Consider the following 19,132-nt stretch of genomic DNA (forward strand, 5'->3'; position numbering starts at 1 on the left):
AGAGAGTGTACGTGAGGCATCACCTTTTGGACATGTCCCCAGTGGTGGAGAGAGTGTACGTGAGGCATCGCCTTTTGTACATGTCCCCAGTGATGGAGAGAGTGTACGTGAGGCATTGCCTTTTGTACATGTCCCCAGTGGTGGAGAGAGTGTACGTGAGGCATCGCCTTTTGGACATGTCCCCAGTGGTGGAGAGAGTGTACGTGAGGCATCGCCTTTTGTACGTGTCCCCAGTGGTGGAGAGAGTGTACGTGAGGCATCGCCTTTTGTACATGTCCCCAGTGGTGGAGAGAGTGTACGTGAGGCATCGCCTTTTGTACGTGTCCCCAGTGGTGGAGAGAGTGTACGTGAGGCATCGCCTTTTGGACATGTCCCCAGTGGTGGAGAGAGTGTACGTGAGGCATCGCCTTTTGTACATGTCCCCAGTGGTGGAGAGAGTGTACGTGAGGCATCGCCTTTTGTACATGTCTTCAGTGGTGGAGAGAGTGTACGTGAGGCATCGCCTTTTGTACATGTCCCCAGTGGTGGAGAGAGTGTACGTGAAGCATCGCCTTTTGTACATGTCCCCAGTGGTGGAGAGAGTGTATGTGAGGCATTGCCTTTTGGACATGTCCCCAGTGGTGGAGAGAGGTGTACGTGAGGCATCGCCTTTTGTACATGTCCCCAGTGGTGGAGAGAGTGTACGTGAGGCATCGCCTTTTGGACATGTCCCCAGTGGTGGAGAGAGTGTACGTGAGGCATCGCCTTTTGTACATGTCCCCAGTGGTGGAGAGAGTGTACGTGAGGCATCGCCTTTTGGACATGTCCCCAGTGGTGGAGAGAGTGTACGTGAGGCATCGCCTTTTGGACATGTCCCCAGTGGTGGAGAGAGTGTACGTGAGGCATCGCCTTTTGGACATGTCCCCAGTGGTGGAGAGAGTGTACGTGAGGCATCGCCTTTTGTACATGTCCCCCAGTGGTGGAGAGAGTGTACGTGAGGCATCGCCTTTTGTACATGTCCCCAGTGGTGGAGAGAGTGTACGTGAGGCATCGCCTTTTGGACATGTCCCCAGTGGTGGAGAGAGTGTACGTGAGGCATCGCCTTTTGGACATGTCCCCAGTGGTGGAGAGAGTGTAGGTGAGGCATCGCCTTTTGGACATGTCCCCAGTGGTGGAGAGAGTGTACGTGAGGCATCGCCTTTTGGACATGTCCCCAGTGGTGGAGAGAGTGTACGTGAGGCATCGCCTTTTGGACATGTCCACAGTGGTGGAGAGAGTGTACGTGAGGCATCGCCTTTTGTACATGTCTTCAGTGGTGGAGAGAGCGTACGTGAGGCATCGCCTTTTGGACATGTCTTCAGTGGTGGAGAGAGTGTACGTGAGGCATCGCCTTTTGGACATGTCCCCAGTGGTGGAGAGAGTGTACGTGAGGCATCGCCTTTTGGACATGTCCCCAGTGGTGGAGAGAGTGTACGTGAGGCATCGCCTTTTGTACATGTCCCCAGTGGTGGAGAGAGTGTACGTGAGGCATCGCCTTTTGGACATGTCCCCAGTGGTGGAGAGAGTGTACGTGAGGCATCGCCTTTTGTACATGTTCCCAGTGGTGGAGAGAGTGTACGTGAGGCATCGCCTTTTGTACATGTCCCCCAGTGGTGGAGAGAGTGTACGTGAGGCATCGCCTTTTGGACATGTCTTCAGTGGTGGAGAGAGTGTACGTGAGGCATCGCCTTTTGGACATGTCTTCAGTGGTGGAGAGAGTGTACGTGAGGCATTGCCTTTTGTACATGTCCCCAGTGGTGGAGAGAGTGTACGTGAGGCATCGCCTTTTGTACATGTCCCCAGTGGTGGAGAGAGTGTACGTGAGGCATCGCCTTTTGTACATGTCCCCAGTGGTGGAGAGAGTGTACGTGAGGCATCGCCTTTTGGACATGTCTTCAGTGGTGGAGAGAGTGTACGTGAGGCATCGCCTTTTGGACATGTCTTCAGTGGTGGAGAGAGTGTACGTGAGGCATCGCCTTTTGGACATGTCTTCAGTGGTGGAGAGAGTGTACGTGAGGCATCGCCTTTTGTACATGTCCCCAGTGGTGGAGAGAGTGTACGTGAGGCATCGCCTTTTCTACATGTCCCCAGTGGTGGAGAGAGTGTACGTGAGGCATCGCCTTTTGTACATGTCCCCAGTGGTGGAGAGAGTGTACGTGAGGCATCGCCTTTTGTACATGTCTTCAGTGGTGGAGAGAGTGTACGTGAGGCATCGCCTTTTGGACATGTCTTCAGTGGTGGAGAGAGTGTACGTGAGGCATCGCCTTTTGGACATGTCTTCAGTGGTGGAGAGAGTGTACGTGAGGCATCGCCTTTTGTACATGTCCCCAGTGGTGGAGAGAGTGTACGTGAGGCATCGCCTTTTCTACATGTCCCCAGTGGTGGAGAGAGTGTACGTGAGGCATCGCCTTTTGTACATGTCTTCAGTGGTGGAGAGAGTGTACGTGAGGCATCGCCTTTTGGACATGTCTTCAGTGGTGGAGAGAGTGTACGTGAGGCATCGCCTTTTGGACACGTCCCCAGTGGTGGAGAGAGTGTACGTGAGGCATCGCCTTTTGTACATGTCCCCAGTGGTGGAGAGAGTGTACGTGAGGCATCGCCTTTTGGACATGTCTTCAGTGGTGGAGAGAGTGTACGTGAGGCATCGCCTTTTGGACATGTCCCCAGTGGTGGAGAGAGTGTACGTGAGGCATCGCCTTTTGTACATGTCCCCAGTGGTGGAGAGAGTGTACGTGAGGCATCGCCTTTTGTACATGTCCCCAGTGGTGGAGAGAGTGTACGTGAGGCATCGCCTTTTGTACATGTCCCCAGTGGTGGAGAGAGTGTACGTGAGGCATCACCTTTTGGACATGTCCCCAGTGGTGGAGAGAGTGTACGTGAGGCATCGCCTTTTGTACATGTCCCCAGTGATGGAGAGAGTGTACGTGAGGCATTGCCTTTTGTACATGTCCCCAGTGGTGGAGAGAGTGTACGTGAGGCATCGCCTTTTGGACATGTCCCCAGTGGTGGAGAGAGTGTACGTGAGGCATCGCCTTTTGTACGTGTCCCCAGTGGTGGAGAGAGTGTACGTGAGGCATCGCCTTTTGTACATGTCCCCAGTGGTGGAGAGAGTGTACGTGAGGCATCGCCTTTTGTACGTGTCCCCAGTGGTGGAGAGAGTGTACGTGAGGCATCGCCTTTTGGACATGTCCCCAGTGGTGGAGAGAGTGTACGTGAGGCATCGCCTTTTGTACATGTCCCCAGTGGTGGAGAGAGTGTACGTGAGGCATCGCCTTTTGTACATGTCTTCAGTGGTGGAGAGAGTGTACGTGAGGCATCGCCTTTTGTACATGTCCCCAGTGGTGGAGAGAGTGTACGTGAAGCATCGCCTTTTGTACATGTCCCCAGTGGTGGAGAGAGTGTATGTGAGGCATTGCCTTTTGGACATGTCCCCAGTGGTGGAGAGAGGTGTACGTGAGGCATCGCCTTTTGTACATGTCCCCAGTGGTGGAGAGAGTGTACGTGAGGCATCGCCTTTTGGACATGTCCCCAGTGGTGGAGAGAGTGTACGTGAGGCATCGCCTTTTGTACATGTCCCCAGTGGTGGAGAGAGTGTACGTGAGGCATCGCCTTTTGGACATGTCCCCAGTGGTGGAGAGAGTGTACGTGAGGCATCGCCTTTTGGACATGTCCCCAGTGGTGGAGAGAGTGTACGTGAGGCATCGCCTTTTGGACATGTCCCCAGTGGTGGAGAGAGTGTACGTGAGGCATCGCCTTTTGTACATGTCCCCAGTGGTGGAGAGAGTGTACGTGAGGCATCGCCTTTTGTACATGTCCCCAGTGGTGGAGAGAGTGTACGTGAGGCATCGCCTTTTGGACATGTCCCCAGTGGTGGAGAGAGTGTACGTGAGGCATCGCCTTTTGGACATGTCCCCAGTGGTGGAGAGAGTGTAGGTGAGGCATCGCCTTTTGGACATGTCCCCAGTGGTGGAGAGAGTGTACGTGAGGCATCGCCTTTTGGACATGTCCCCAGTGGTGGAGAGAGTGTACGTGAGGCATCGCCTTTTGGACATGTCCACAGTGGTGGAGAGAGTGTACGTGAGGCATCGCCTTTTGTACATGTCTTCAGTGGTGGAGAGAGCGTACGTGAGGCATCGCCTTTTGGACATGTCTTCAGTGGTGGAGAGAGTGTACGTGAGGCATCGCCTTTTGGACATGTCCCCAGTGGTGGAGAGAGTGTACGTGAGGCATCGCCTTTTGGACATGTCCCCAGTGGTGGAGAGAGTGTACGTGAGGCATCGCCTTTTGTACATGTCCCCAGTGGTGGAGAGAGTGTACGTGAGGCATCGCCTTTTGGACATGTCCCCAGTGGTGGAGAGAGTGTACGTGAGGCATCGCCTTTTGTACATGTTCCCAGTGGTGGAGAGAGTGTACGTGAGGCATCGCCTTTTGTACATGTCCCCAGTGGTGGAGAGAGTGTACGTGAGGCATCGCCTTTTGGACATGTCTTCAGTGGTGGAGAGAGTGTACGTGAGGCATCGCCTTTTGGACATGTCTTCAGTGGTGGAGAGAGTGTACGTGAGGCATTGCCTTTTGTACATGTCCCCAGTGGTGGAGAGAGTGTACGTGAGGCATCGCCTTTTGTACATGTCCCCAGTGGTGGAGAGAGTGTACGTGAGGCATCGCCTTTTGTACATGTCCCCAGTGGTGGAGAGAGTGTACGTGAGGCATCGCCTTTTGGACATGTCTTCAGTGGTGGAGAGAGTGTACGTGAGGCATCGCCTTTTGGACATGTCTTCAGTGGTGGAGAGAGTGTACGTGAGGCATCGCCTTTTGGACATGTCTTCAGTGGTGGAGAGAGTGTACGTGAGGCATCGCCTTTTGTACATGTCCCCAGTGGTGGAGAGAGTGTACGTGAGGCATCGCCTTTTCTACATGTCCCCAGTGGTGGAGAGAGTGTACGTGAGGCATCGCCTTTTGTACATGTCCCCAGTGGTGGAGAGAGTGTACGTGAGGCATCGCCTTTTGTACATGTCTTCAGTGGTGGAGAGAGTGTACGTGAGGCATCGCCTTTTGGACATGTCTTCAGTGGTGGAGAGAGTGTACGTGAGGCATCGCCTTTTGGACATGTCTTCAGTGGTGGAGAGAGTGTACGTGAGGCATCGCCTTTTGTACATGTCCCCAGTGGTGGAGAGAGTGTACGTGAGGCATCGCCTTTTGTACATGTCTTCAGTGGAGGAGAGAGTGTACGTGAGGCATCGCCTTTTGGACATGTCTTCAGTGGTGGAGAGAGTGTACGTGAGGCATCGCCTTTTGGACATGTCCCCAGTGGTGGAGAGAGTGTACGTGAGGCATCGCCTTTTGGACATGTCCCCAGTGGTGGAGAGAGTGTACGTGAGGCATCGCCTTTTGTACATGTCCCCAGTGGTGGAGAGAGTGTACGTGAGGCATCGCCTTTTGTACATGTCCCCAGTGGTGGAGAGAGTGTACGTGAGGCATCGCCTTTTGGACATGTCTTCAGTGGTGGAGAGAGTGTACGTGAGGCATCGCCTTTTGTACATGTCCCCAGTGGTGGAGAGAGTGTACGTGAGGCATCGCCTTTTGTACATGTCTTCAGTGGTGGAGAGAGTGTACGTGAGGCATCGCCTTTTGGACATGTCCCCAGTGGTGGAGAGAGTGTACGTGAGGCATCGCCTTTTGTACATGTCCCCAGTGGTGGAGAGAGTGTATGTGAGGCATCGCCTTTTGTACATGTCCCCAGTGGTGGAGAGAGTGTATGTGAGGCATCGCCTTTTGGACATGTCTTCAGTGGTGGAGAGAGTGTACGTGAGGCATCGCCTTTTGTACATGTCCCCAGTGGTGGAGAGAGTGTACGTGAGGCATCGCCTTTTGTACATGTCCCCAGTGGTGGAGAGAGTGTACGTGAGGCATCGCCTTTTGTACATGTCCCCAGTGGTGGAGAGAGTGTACGTGAGGCATCGCCTTTTGTACATGTCCCCAGTGGTGGAGAGAGTGTACGTGAGGCATCACCTTTTGGACATGTCCCCAGTGGTGGAGAGAGTGTACGTGAGGCATCGCCTTTTGTACATGTCCCCAGTGATGGAGAGAGTGTACGTGAGGCATTGCCTTTTGTACATGTCCCCAGTGGTGGAGAGAGTGTACGTGAGGCATCGCCTTTTGGACATGTCCCCAGTGGTGGAGAGAGTGTACGTGAGGCATCGCCTTTTGTACGTGTCCCCAGTGGTGGAGAGAGTGTACGTGAGGCATCGCCTTTTGTACATGTCCCCAGTGGTGGAGAGAGTGTACGTGAGGCATCGCCTTTTGTACGTGTCCCCAGTGGTGGAGAGAGTGTACGTGAGGCATCGCCTTTTGGACATGTCCCCAGTGGTGGAGAGAGTGTACGTGAGGCATCGCCTTTTGTACATGTCCCCAGTGGTGGAGAGAGTGTACGTGAGGCATCGCCTTTTGTACATGTCTTCAGTGGTGGAGAGAGTGTACGTGAGGCATCGCCTTTTGTACATGTCCCCAGTGGTGGAGAGAGTGTACGTGAAGCATCGCCTTTTGTACATGTCCCCAGTGGTGGAGAGAGTGTATGTGAGGCATTGCCTTTTGGACATGTCCCCAGTGGTGGAGAGAGGTGTACGTGAGGCATCGCCTTTTGTACATGTCCCCAGTGGTGGAGAGAGTGTACGTGAGGCATCGCCTTTTGGACATGTCCCCAGTGGTGGAGAGAGTGTACGTGAGGCATCGCCTTTTGTACATGTCCCCAGTGGTGGAGAGAGTGTACGTGAGGCATCGCCTTTTGGACATGTCCCCAGTGGTGGAGAGAGTGTACGTGAGGCATCGCCTTTTGGACATGTCCCCAGTGGTGGAGAGAGTGTACGTGAGGCATCGCCTTTTGGACATGTCCCCAGTGGTGGAGAGAGTGTACGTGAGGCATCGCCTTTTGTACATGTCCCCAGTGGTGGAGAGAGTGTACGTGAGGCATCGCCTTTTGTACATGTCCCCAGTGGTGGAGAGAGTGTACGTGAGGCATCGCCTTTTGGACATGTCCCCAGTGGTGGAGAGAGTGTACGTGAGGCATCGCCTTTTGGACATGTCCCCAGTGGTGGAGAGAGTGTAGGTGAGGCATCGCCTTTTGGACATGTCCCCAGTGGTGGAGAGAGTGTACGTGAGGCATCGCCTTTTGGACATGTCCCCGGTGGTGGAGAGAGTGTACGTGAGGCATCGCCTTTTGGACATGTCCACAGTGGTGGAGAGAGTGTACGTGAGGCATCGCCTTTTGTACATGTCTTCAGTGGTGGAGAGAGCGTACGTGAGGCATCGCCTTTTGGACATGTCTTCAGTGGTGGAGAGAGTGTACGTGAGGCATCGCCTTTTGGACATGTCCCCAGTGGTGGAGAGAGTGTACGTGAGGCATCGCCTTTTGGACATGTCCCCAGTGGTGGAGAGAGTGTACGTGAGGCATCGCCTTTTGTACATGTCCCCAGTGGTGGAGAGAGTGTACGTGAGGCATCGCCTTTTGGACATGTCCCCAGTGGTGGAGAGAGTGTACGTGAGGCATCGCCTTTTGTACATGTTCCCAGTGGTGGAGAGAGTGTACGTGAGGCATCGCCTTTTGTACATGTCCCCAGTGGTGGAGAGAGTGTACGTGAGGCATCGCCTTTTGGACATGTCTTCAGTGGTGGAGAGAGTGTACGTGAGGCATCGCCTTTTGGACATGTCTTCAGTGGTGGAGAGAGTGTACGTGAGGCATTGCCTTTTGTACATGTCCCCAGTGGTGGAGAGAGTGTACGTGAGGCATCGCCTTTTGTACATGTCCCCAGTGGTGGAGAGAGTGTACGTGAGGCATCGCCTTTTGTACATGTCCCCAGTGGTGGAGAGAGTGTACGTGAGGCATCGCCTTTTGGACATGTCTTCAGTGGTGGAGAGAGTGTACGTGAGGCATCGCCTTTTGGACATGTCTTCAGTGGTGGAGAGAGTGTACGTGAGGCATCGCCTTTTGGACATGTCTTCAGTGGTGGAGAGAGTGTACGTGAGGCATCGCCTTTTGTACATGTCCCCAGTGGTGGAGAGAGTGTACGTGAGGCATCGCCTTTTCTACATGTCCCCAGTGGTGGAGAGAGTGTACGTGAGGCATCGCCTTTTGTACATGTCCCCAGTGGTGGAGAGAGTGTACGTGAGGCATCGCCTTTTGTACATGTCTTCAGTGGTGGAGAGAGTGTACGTGAGGCATCGCCTTTTGGACATGTCTTCAGTGGTGGAGAGAGTGTACGTGAGGCATCGCCTTTTGGACATGTCTTCAGTGGTGGAGAGAGTGTACGTGAGGCATCGCCTTTTGTACATGTCCCCAGTGGTGGAGAGAGTGTACGTGAGGCATCGCCTTTTGTACATGTCTTCAGTGGAGGAGAGAGTGTACGTGAGGCATCGCCTTTTGGACATGTCTTCAGTGGTGGAGAGAGTGTACGTGAGGCATCGCCTTTTGGACATGTCCCCAGTGGTGGAGAGAGTGTACGTGAGGCATCGCCTTTTGGACATGTCCCCAGTGGTGGAGAGAGTGTACGTGAGGCATCGCCTTTTGTACATGTCCCCAGTGGTGGAGAGAGTGTACGTGAGGCATCGCCTTTTGTACATGTCCCCAGTGGTGGAGAGAGTGTACGTGAGGCATCGCCTTTTGGACATGTCTTCAGTGGTGGAGAGAGTGTACGTGAGGCATCGCCTTTTGTACATGTCCCCAGTGGTGGAGAGAGTGTACGTGAGGCATCGCCTTTTGTACATGTCTTCAGTGGTGGAGAGAGTGTACGTGAGGCATCGCCTTTTGGACATGTCCCCAGTGGTGGAGAGAGTGTACGTGAGGCATCGCCTTTTGTACATGTCCCCAGTGGTGGAGAGAGTGTATGTGAGGCATCGCCTTTTGTACATGTCCCCAGTGGTGGAGAGAGTGTATGTGAGGCATCGCCTTTTGGACATGTCTTCAGTGGTGGAGAGAGTGTACGTGAGGCATCGCCTTTTGTACATGTCCCCAGTGGTGGAGAGAGTGTACGTGAGGCATCGCCTTTTGTACATGTCCCCAGTGGTGGAGAGAGTGTACGTGAGGCATCGCCTTTTGTACATGTCCCCAGTGGTGGAGAGAGTGTACGTGAGGCATCGCCTTTTGGACATGTCTTCAGTGGTGGAGAGAGTGTACGTGAGGCATCGCCTTTTGTACATGTCCCCAGTGGTGGAGAGAGTGTACGTGAGGCATCGCCTTTTGTACATGTCCCCAGTGGTGGAGAGAGTGTACGTGAGGCATCGCCTTTTGTACATGTCCCCAGTGGTGGAGAGAGTGTACGTGAGGCATCGCCTTTTGGACATGTCTTCAGTGGTGGAGAGAGTGTACGTGAGGCATCGCCTTTTGTACATGTCCCCAGTGGTGGAGAGAGTGTACGTGAGGCATCGCCTTTTGGACATGTCTTCAGTGGTGGAGAGAGTGTACGTGAGGCATCGCCTTTTGTACATGTCTTCAGTGGTGGAGAGAGTGTACGTGAGGCATCGCCTTTTGGACATGTCCCCAGTGGTGGAGAGAGTGTACGTGAGGCATCGCCTTTTGTACATGTCTTCAGTGGTGGAGAGAGTGTACGTGAGGCATCGCCTTTTGTACATGTCCCCAGTGATGGAGAGAGTGTACGTGAGGCATCGCCTTTTGTACATGTCTTCAGTGGTGGAGAGAGTGTACGTGAGGCATCGCCTTTTGTACATGTCTTCAGTGGTGGAGAGAGTGTACGTGAGGCATCGCCTTTTGGACATGTCTTCAGTGGTGGAGAGAGTGTACGTGAGGCATCGCCTTTTGGACATGTCTTCAGTGGTGGAGAGAGTGTACGTGAGGCATCGCCTTTTGTACATCAGTGGTGGAGAGAGTGTACGTGAGGCATCGCCTTTTGGACATGTCCCCAGTGGTGGAGAGAGTGTATCTGAGGCATCGCCTTTTGGACATGTCTTCAGTGGTGGAGAGAGTGTATGTGAGGCATCGCCTTTTGTACATGTCCCCAGTGGTGGAGAGAGTGTACGTGAAGCATCGCCTTTTGTACATGTCCCCAGTGGTGGAGAGAGTGTATGTGAGGCATTGCCTTTTGGACATGTCCCCAGTGGTGGAGAGAGGTGTACGTGAGGCATCGCCTTTTGTACATGTCCCCAGTGGTGGAGAGAGTGTACGTGAGGCATCGCCTTTTGGACATGTCCCCAGTGGTGGAGAGAGTGTACGTGAGGCATCGCCTTTTGTACATGTCCCCAGTGGTGGAGAGAGTGTACGTGAGGCATCGCCTTTTGGACATGTCCCCAGTGGTGGAGAGAGTGTACGTGAGGCATCGCCTTTTGGACATGTCCCCAGTGGTGGAGAGAGTGTACGTGAGGCATCGCCTTTTGGACATGTCCCCAGTGGTGGAGAGAGTGTACGTGAGGCATCGCCTTTTGGACATGTCCCCAGTGGTGGAGAGAGTGTACGTGAGGCATCGCCTTTTGGACATGTCCCCAGTGGTGGAGAGAGTGTAGGTGAGGCATCGCCTTTTGGACATGTCCCCAGTGGTGGAGAGAGTGTACGTGAGGCATCGCCTTTTGGACATGTCCCCAGTGGTGGAGAGAGTGTACGTGAGGCATCGCCTTTTGGACATGTCCACAGTGGTGGAGAGAGTGTACGTGAGGCATCGCCTTTTGTACATGTCTTCAGTGGTGGAGAGAGCGTACGTGAGGCATCGCCTTTTGGACATGTCTTCAGTGGTGGAGAGAGTGTACGTGAGGCATCGCCTTTTGGACATGTCCCCAGTGGTGGAGAGAGTGTACGTGAGGCATCGCCTTTTGGACATGTCCCCAGTGGTGGAGAGAGTGTACGTGAGGCATCGCCTTTTGTACATGTCCCCAGTGGTGGAGAGAGTGTACGTGAGGCATCGCCTTTTGGACATGTCCCCAGTGGTGGAGAGAGTGTACGTGAGGCATCGCCTTTTGTACATGTTCCCAGTGGTGGAGAGAGTGTACGTGAGGCATCGCCTTTTGTACATGTCCCCAGTGGTGGAGAGAGTGTACGTGAGGCATCGCCTTTTGGACATGTCTTCAGTGGTGGAGAGAGTGTACGTGAGGCATCGCCTTTTGGACATGTCCCCAGTGGTGGAGAGAGTGTACGTGAGGCATCGCCTTTTGTACATGTCTTCAGTGGTGGAGAGAGTGTACGTGAGGCATCGCCTTTTGTACATGTCCCCAGTGGTGGAGAGAGTGTACGTGAGGCATCGCCTTTTGTACATGTCCCCAGTGGTGGAGAGAGTGTACGTGAGGCATCGCCTTTTGTACATGTCCCCAGTGGTGGAGAGAGTGTACGTGAGGCATCGCCTTTTGGACATGTCCCCAGTGGTGGAGAGAGTGTACGTGAGGCATCGCCTTTTGTACATGTCCCCAGTGGTGGAGAGAGTGTACGTGAGGCATCGCCTTTTGTACGTGTCCCCAGTGGTGGAGAGAGTGTACGTGAGGCATCGCCTTTTGTACATGTCCCCAGTGGTGGAGAGAGTGTGCGTGAGGCATCGCCTTTTGTACATGTCCCCAGTGGTGGAGAGAGTGTACGTGAGGCATCGCCTTTTGTACATGTCCCCAGTGGTGGAGAGAGTGTACGTGAGGCATCGCCTTTTGGACATGTCCCCAGTGGTGGAGAGAGTGTACGTGAGGCATCGCCTTTTGGACATGTCCCCAGTGATGGAGAGAGTGTACGTGAGGCATCGCCTTTTGGACATGTCTTCAGTGGTGGAGAGAGTGTACGTGAGGCATCGCCTTTTGTACATGTCCCCAGTGGTGGAGAGAGTGTACGTGAGGCATCGCCTTTTGGACACGTCTTCAGTGGTGGAGAGAGTGTACGTGAGGCATCGCCTTTTGTACATGTCCCCAGTGGTGGAGAGAGTGTATGTGAGGCATCGCCTTTTGGACATGTCTTCAGTGGTGGAGAGAGTGTACGTGAGGCATCGCCTTTTGGACACGTCTTCAGTGGTGGAGAGAGTGTACGTGAGGCATCGCCTTTTGTACATGTCTTCAGTGGTGGAGAGAGTGTATGTGAGGCATCGCCTTTTGGACATGTCTTCAGTGGTGGAGAGAGTGTACGTGAGGCATCGCCTTTTGTACATGTCCCCAGTGGTGGAGAGAGTGTACGTGAGGCATCGCCTTTTGTACATGTCCCCAGTGGTGGAGAGAGTGTACGTGAGGCATCGCCTTTTGGACATGTCCTCAGTGGTGGAGAGAGTGTACGTGAGGCATCGCCTTTTGGACATGTCTTCAGTGGTGGAGAGAGTGTACGTGAGGCATCGCCTTTTGGACATGTCCCCAGTGGTGGAGAGAGTGTACGTGAGGCATCGCCTTTTGGACATGTCTTCAGTGGTGGAGAGAGTGTACGTGAGGCATCGCCTTTTGTACATGTCCCCAGTGGTGGAGAGAGTGTACGTGAGGCATCGCCTTTTGGACATGTCCCCAGTGGTGGAGAGAGTGTACGTGAGGCATCGCCTTTTGGACATGTCCCCAGTGATGGAGAGAGTGTACGTGAGGCATCGCCTTTTGGACATGTCCCCAGTGGTGGAGAGAGTGTACGTGAGGCATCGCCTTTTGGACATGTCTTCAGTGGTGGAGAGAGTGTACGTGAGGCATCGCCTTTTGGACATGTCTTCAGTGGTGGAGAGAGTGTACGTGAGGCATCGCCTTTTGTACATGTCCCCAGTGGTGGAGAGAGTGTACGTGAGGCATCGCCTTTTGGACATGTCCCCAGTGGTGGAGAGAGTGTACGTGAGGCATCGCCTTTTGGACATGTCTTCAGTGGTGGAGAGAGTGTACGTGAGGCATCGCCTTTTGTACATGTCCCCAGTGGTGGAGAGAGTGTACGTGAGGCATCGCCTTTTGTACATGTTCCCAGTGGTGGAGAGAGTGTACGTGAGGCATCGCCTTTTGTACATGTCCCCAGTGGTGGAGAGAGTGTACGTGAGGCATCGCCTTTTGGACACGTCCCCAGTGGTGGAGAGAGTGTACGTGAGGCATCGCCTTTTGGACATGTCTTCAGTGGTGGAGAGAGTGTACGTGAGGCATCGCCTTTTGGACATGTCCCCAGTGGTGGAGAGAGTGTATGTGAGGCATCGCCTTTTGGACATGTCCCCAGTGGTGGAGAGAGTGTACGTGAGGCATCGCCTTTTGTACATGTCCCCAGTGGTGGAGAGAGTGTACGTGAGGCATCGCCTTTTGTACATGTCCCCAGTGGTGGAGAGAGTGTACGTGAGGCATCGCCTTTTGTACGTGTCCCCAGTGGTGGAGAGAGTGTACGTGAGGCATCGCCTTTTGTACGTGTCCCCAGTGGTGGAGAGAGTGTACGTGAGGCATCGCCTTTTGTACGTGTCCCCAGTGGTGGAGAGAGTGTATGTGAGGCATCGCCTTTTGGACATGTCCCCAGTGGTGGAGAGAGTGTACGTGAGGCATCGCCTTTTGTACATGTCTTCAGCAGTGGAGAGAGTGTATGTGAGGCATCGCCTTTTGGACATGTCCCCAGTGGTGGAGAGAGTGTACGTGAGGCATCGCCTTTTGTACATGTCCCCAGTGGTGGAGAGAGTGTACGTGAGGCATCGCCTTTTGGACATGTCGCCAGTGGTGGAGAGAGTGTACGTGAGGCATCGCCTTTTGGGCACGTCTTCAGTGGTGGAGAGAGTGTACGTGAGGCATCGCCTTTTGTACATGTCTTCAGTGGTGGAGAGAGTGTATGTGAGGCATCGCCTTTTGTACATGTCCCCAGTGATGGAGAGAGTGTACGTGAGGCATCGCCTTTTGTACATGTCCCCAGTGGTGGAGAGAGTGTACGTGAGGCATCGCCTTTTGGACATGTCTTCAGTGGAGGAGTGAGTGTACGTGAGGCATTGCCTTTTGGACATGTCCCTAGTGGTGGAGAGAGTGTACGTGAGGCATCGCCTTTTGTACATGTCCCCAGTGGTGGAGAGAGTGTACGTGAGGCATCGCCTTTTGGACATGTCTTCAGTGGAGGAGAGAGTGTACGTGAGGCATCGCCTTTTGTACATGTCCCCAGTGGTGGAGAGAGTGTATGTGAGGCATCGCCTTTTGGACATGTCCCCAGTGGTGGAGAGAGTGTACGTGAGGCATCGCCTTTTGTACATGTCCCCAGTGGTGGAGAGAGTGTACGTGAGGCATCGCCTTTTGGACATGTCTTCAGTGGTGGAGAGAGTGTATGTGAGGCATCGCCTTTTGGACATGTCTTCAGTGGTGGAGAGAGTGTACGTGAGGCATCGCCTTTTGTACATGTCCCCAGTGGTGGAGAGAGTGTACGTGAGGCATCGCCTTTTGGACATGTCCCCAGTGGTGGAGAGAGTGTACGTGAGGCATCGCCTTTTGTACATGTCTTCAGTGGTGGAGAGAGTGTACGTGAGGCATCGCCTTTTGTACATGTCTTCAGTGGTGGAGAGAGTGTACGTGAGGCATCGCCTTTTGTACATGTCTTCAGTGGTGGAGAGAGTGTACGTGAGGCATCGCCTTTTGGACATGTCCCCAGTGGTGGAGAGAGTGTACGTGAGGCATCGCCTTTTGTACATGTCTTCAGTGGAGGAGAGAGTGTACGTGAGGCATCGCCTTTTGGACATGTCCCCAGTGGTGGAGAGAGTGTACGTGAGGCATCGCCTTTTGTACATGTCCCCAGTGGAGGAGAGAGTGTACGTGAGGCATCGCCTTTTGTACATGTCTTCAGTGGTGGAGAGAGTGTACGTGAGGCATCGCCTTTTGTACATGTCTTCAGTGGTGGAGAGAGTGTACGTGAGGCATCGCCTTTTGGACATGTCCCCAGTGGTGGAGAGAGTGTACGTGAGGCATCGCCTTTTGTACATGTCCCCAGTGGTGGAGAGAGTGTACGTGAGGCATCGCCTTTTGTACATGTCCCCAGTGGTGGAGAGAGTGTACGTTAGGCATCGCCTTTTGTACATGTCTTCAGTGGTGGAGAGAGTGTACGTGAGGCATCGCCTTTTGTACATGTCTTCAGTGGTGGAGAGAGTGTACGTGAGGCATCGCCTTTTGGACATGTCCCCAGTGGTGGAGAGAGTGTACGTGAGGCATCGCCTTTTGTACATGTCCCCAGTGGTGGAGAGAGTGTACGTGAGGCATCGCCTTTTGTACATGTCTTCAGTGGTGGAGAGAGTGTACGTGAGGCATCGCCTTTTGTACATGTCTTCAGTGGTGGAGAGAGTGTACATGAGGCATTGCCTCTCGTACATGTCCCCAGCAGTGGAGTGAGGTGTATGTGAGGCGTCATATTTTGTACATGTCTTAAGTGGTGGAGAGAGCTGTAGCCGTGATGGACTTGGTTGAGTAACACACACAAAATGCTGGAGGAACTCAGCAGGGCAGGCAACATCGATGGAAAAGAGTACAGTTGACGTTTCGGCCTGAGGCCTGTCATCAGGACTGGAGAAAAAACGGTGAGAAGTCAGAGTTAGAATGTGGGGGAAGGGGAGGAAGAAGCACAAGGTGTTAGCTAAAACCAGAAAGTAAGGAGCTGGGAAGTTGTTTGGTGAAAGAGATACAGGAGTGGAGAAGGGGGAATCTGATGGGAGGGAACAGAAGGCCATAGAAGAAAGAAAAAGAGGGGGAGGAGCACTGGAGGGAGGCGATGGGTGGGCAAGGAGATAAGGTGAGAGAGGGAAAAAGGGATGGGAAATGGTGAAGGAGAGGAGGTGGGTGTGGGTACATTACCAGAAGTTTGAAAAATCGATGTTCATGTCATCAGGTTGGAAGCTACCCAAACGGAATATAAGGTGATGCTCATCTAACCTAAGTGTGTCCTCATCACAACAGTAGAGGAGGCCATGGACTGACATGTTGGAATGGGAGTGGGCAGTCGAATTAAAATGGGTGGCAACCTGGAGGTCCAGCTATTACTGGTGAATGGAGCATAAGTGTTCAGCGGATCGAATCTATGTCGGGTAGATTGGGAGACTACTTTGCCAAACACCTACCATCACCCTCTATTTTTTGTCATCCATGTGCCTATCTAACTGTCCGTAATGTATCTGCCTCTGGCAGGATGTTCCACACACCCATCAGTCTCTGTAAATAGAGAAAACAATAAGGAAACTTCCTCTGCCCACCTCCCCCACCGACTTCCTCCAGTCACCTTGAAATTATGCCCCATGATAATAGCCATCAATGTTATGTGAACAGTTTTCAGATTTGAGTTTACAGTTAGAGTCAGTAGTATTTTTAATTCAGAAGCTGCCATGAATTATTATTTGAGAGATTTGAAGTCAGAAAGTTGTCCTTCAGTGATTAGCGATGACTGAAAGTTTGCCTTGGAGCTCACTCGCTCTCTCAACTTTGCAGATATGGTTTTTAATATTGAAAACAGTATTCCATTTTCTCACACTCTCCCCCCATTTCCTCCATGACCCTTAAAAGGCTTTAAAAGAAGAGGAATTAGCAAAAGAAAAACTCCATAGTGAGGAGCTTGAAGGGGCGAGGACGTCATTGCAGCAGCAGCTGAACAAACTAACAGAGGAGACACGGACCTGCAAGCAAAACTACGAGAAGGTGGGTTGTTCAGCTTCTGTTCACCAGAGCAGCTAAACACTGCGCTGAGCTCGTGACACATTCAGCTAGTAGACATTTGATGGGTTATGAGTTTTCAATGACTGACAGAAGGAATTAGCTTGCAAGTGAGTTGGAATGAAGTTTACTAGTTAACTATTCACACCAAGGTTCAGAAAAGGCTGATTAATAATACTGTCCAGAGAGTCTGGAGAACCGGTGACCTCTGCTCAACCTACTTTCCATCCACCTTCAAACTCAGCCCACTCTACTGTTGGCTGGAATGGTGGAGGCTGCAGGTTCTCTGTGGTAAGATTTCTGTTTAAACTGACTTAAACTACACACAACCAAATGTTGTTCCTCCATTTCTACCTGATCAAATTCTATAAAATCATTTCTTTTTAAAACTCCATCTTTGTCATCTGCCCTCACCATTTCACCCTCTGACCCTTGGTAATATTTAGTTGAACCTAGAACAGTACAGTCCCTTGGACCCACGGTGTTGTGCTGACCATTTAACCTACTCTAAAATCAATCTAACCCTTTCCTCCTACACAGCCGTCCATATACCAGTCTAAGAGCTGCTTAAATGTCACCGTACCCACCCCAGCAATGTGTACCACGCACGCACCAGCTCTGTTTTTAAAAAAAAACTTACCTCTGACATCCTTCCCTATACTTTCCACAAATCACCTTAAAATTGTGCCCCTGGGGGAAAGTCTCTGGTTGTCCATTCGATCTAGCTGTATTATCTTGTACACCTCTATCAACTCATCCCTAGTCTCCCTTCGCTCCGAGGAGAAAAGCCCCAGTTCATGCAATCTACCCTCTCCGCTGCACCCTCTACCCTACTTGCACTCAACGGCCAGTACGTCCCTCCGGAGGTTTGGTGTTCTGTTTTAGTCGATTCAGTGAAACTCTGCTTCGCTCCACCTGAGCTGTGTCTTTCACAGAACAGTCACCGTTCCTTTCATTTGTAGTATCTATTTGAATATCAGCTCAAATGTCTCCTCGCTCCTGTTTGTTTCTCTGCATTTAGAAAACACGCGGATCAAGTTCCACCCGTTGATTCCCTATTTCCATTTGTTCTGGCCGCAAGTGTGCTCATTCACTCGCTTGTTTGTTTGTTGATTTGATTGGTTGATACAGCAAGCTTCAGGTCCAATGAACTGCACCGCCCAACGACCTACCTAGTTAACCCGAATGTAATCACAGGACAATTTACAATGACCAGATTGTGGTAGGAAACCCATGGGCTCAATGGAAGTTTGTACAAACATCTTCCATAACAGTCCTTTTGCAACCAGCAAATTCCATCTCAATTATTTTCCTGTTTCAGTATGGAGATATACTCTTTAATCTGAAGCCCTAAAGGTGGTGCAGATTTTGAGGTTCCATCTCACCAAGTGAGAAGACCCCATTAATTCTTGCTGCCCCCGTTGAGCTGAGTGGAAAGGCAGCTCAGCGTTGGGAGGGTTGGAAAAACCAACAAAGCTCTGTTTCTTGATCTGCCCTCTCCGACTGGAAGGCTGTCCTTTAAACCCATTGTTTCTGTTGCACTGTGAGGTGTTTGAATGTGTGAATGCAAGAGTGCGCGGAGTGAGGCCGAGTGTGTGCAAGGTTGGACGATTGACTGTGTCCTTGTGGTTGGCAGGAACTGACGGGGCTAAGGGAGGCCAAGCAGCTGCTGATCCAGCAGAAACTGGAGGTGCAGGCCAACGTGGACAGCACCAGGCAGATGTTGGAGCAGGAGCAGAAAGACCACCAGCTTACCAAGGCCAAGGTCGACGAGGCTCAGCAGGACCTGGAGAGACAGCGTGCAGAGGCAGAAGCTAAACTGGTTTGTATATGTTAAGTATGGGCAGAGTGAGGACAGCTGATGAGAAAGGTTAAAGGGTTTTAGTGAGTCCTGTTAGCTACAGTATACACCAGGCAATTTAAAGTGCAGTGTGATGAACTGGGCCCACAGAGATGAGAAAACATGCATGCTCCCATGCCTGCACAAAATAGAGAGAGCTTTCAGTGTGTAGGAGTCTCAATCGAATCACAGCGCCATCGGTCAGCCGCATGCGTACTTGCTAATTTCTCGCGATCGATCCAACGCGGTTTAATACTCCCATCTGAGATAGAAAACTAGTACCAAAGTAGGGCACTTTTCACTATTTCCTTTAGTTGTTTGACTGGGAGGGGAAGGTTCTCCGAGTGTGATACTGTAAAGGTCTGAGAATTGACAGCTCAGAAATGGGTGGATTATGTCTGGGGACGATGAGGTGGGTTCAGAGTGCATCTCTCAGCCATTGCAGCCTGTGCCCAGGTTACAAACACCTGACCTATGGACACCCCTATATTAGAACAAACTCCTGTCTATTATTAAATTCATAAATACAAATGAATGTTCGTTCTGAAAAATTACAGTCCCTCTCCCTCAGGCGTTTAAATATAAAACATCAAAATCTACTGATACAGAACCAATTAGGAGAGCAGGGAGAAGTGTGTAAAGGGGTGCAAAGGAACATGACCAACTCATGGTATTTAGGACAGATCCAGAGGGAATTCCTTCAGATGTGAATCT

At 52.1% G+C, this 19,132-nt stretch overlaps 1 protein-coding gene across 1 annotated transcript in view; it reads left to right on the plus strand.

Moving 5' to 3' along the window:
• eea1 (early endosome antigen 1) overlaps positions 1–19,132 on the plus strand; it is a 159,824-nt gene that overhangs the window by 126,158 nt on the left and 14,534 nt on the right. Inside the window, 2 exon segments of the mRNA XM_073066037.1 lie at positions 16,432–16,563; positions 18,215–18,400. Coding sequence (XP_072922138.1) covers positions 16,432–16,563; positions 18,215–18,400 — 318 coding nt within the window.

Source organism: Hemitrygon akajei, chromosome 14 (assembly GCF_048418815.1).
Source record: "Hemitrygon akajei chromosome 14, sHemAka1.3, whole genome shotgun sequence".
NCBI classification, from domain to species: domain Eukaryota; kingdom Metazoa; phylum Chordata; class Chondrichthyes; order Myliobatiformes; family Dasyatidae; genus Hemitrygon; species Hemitrygon akajei.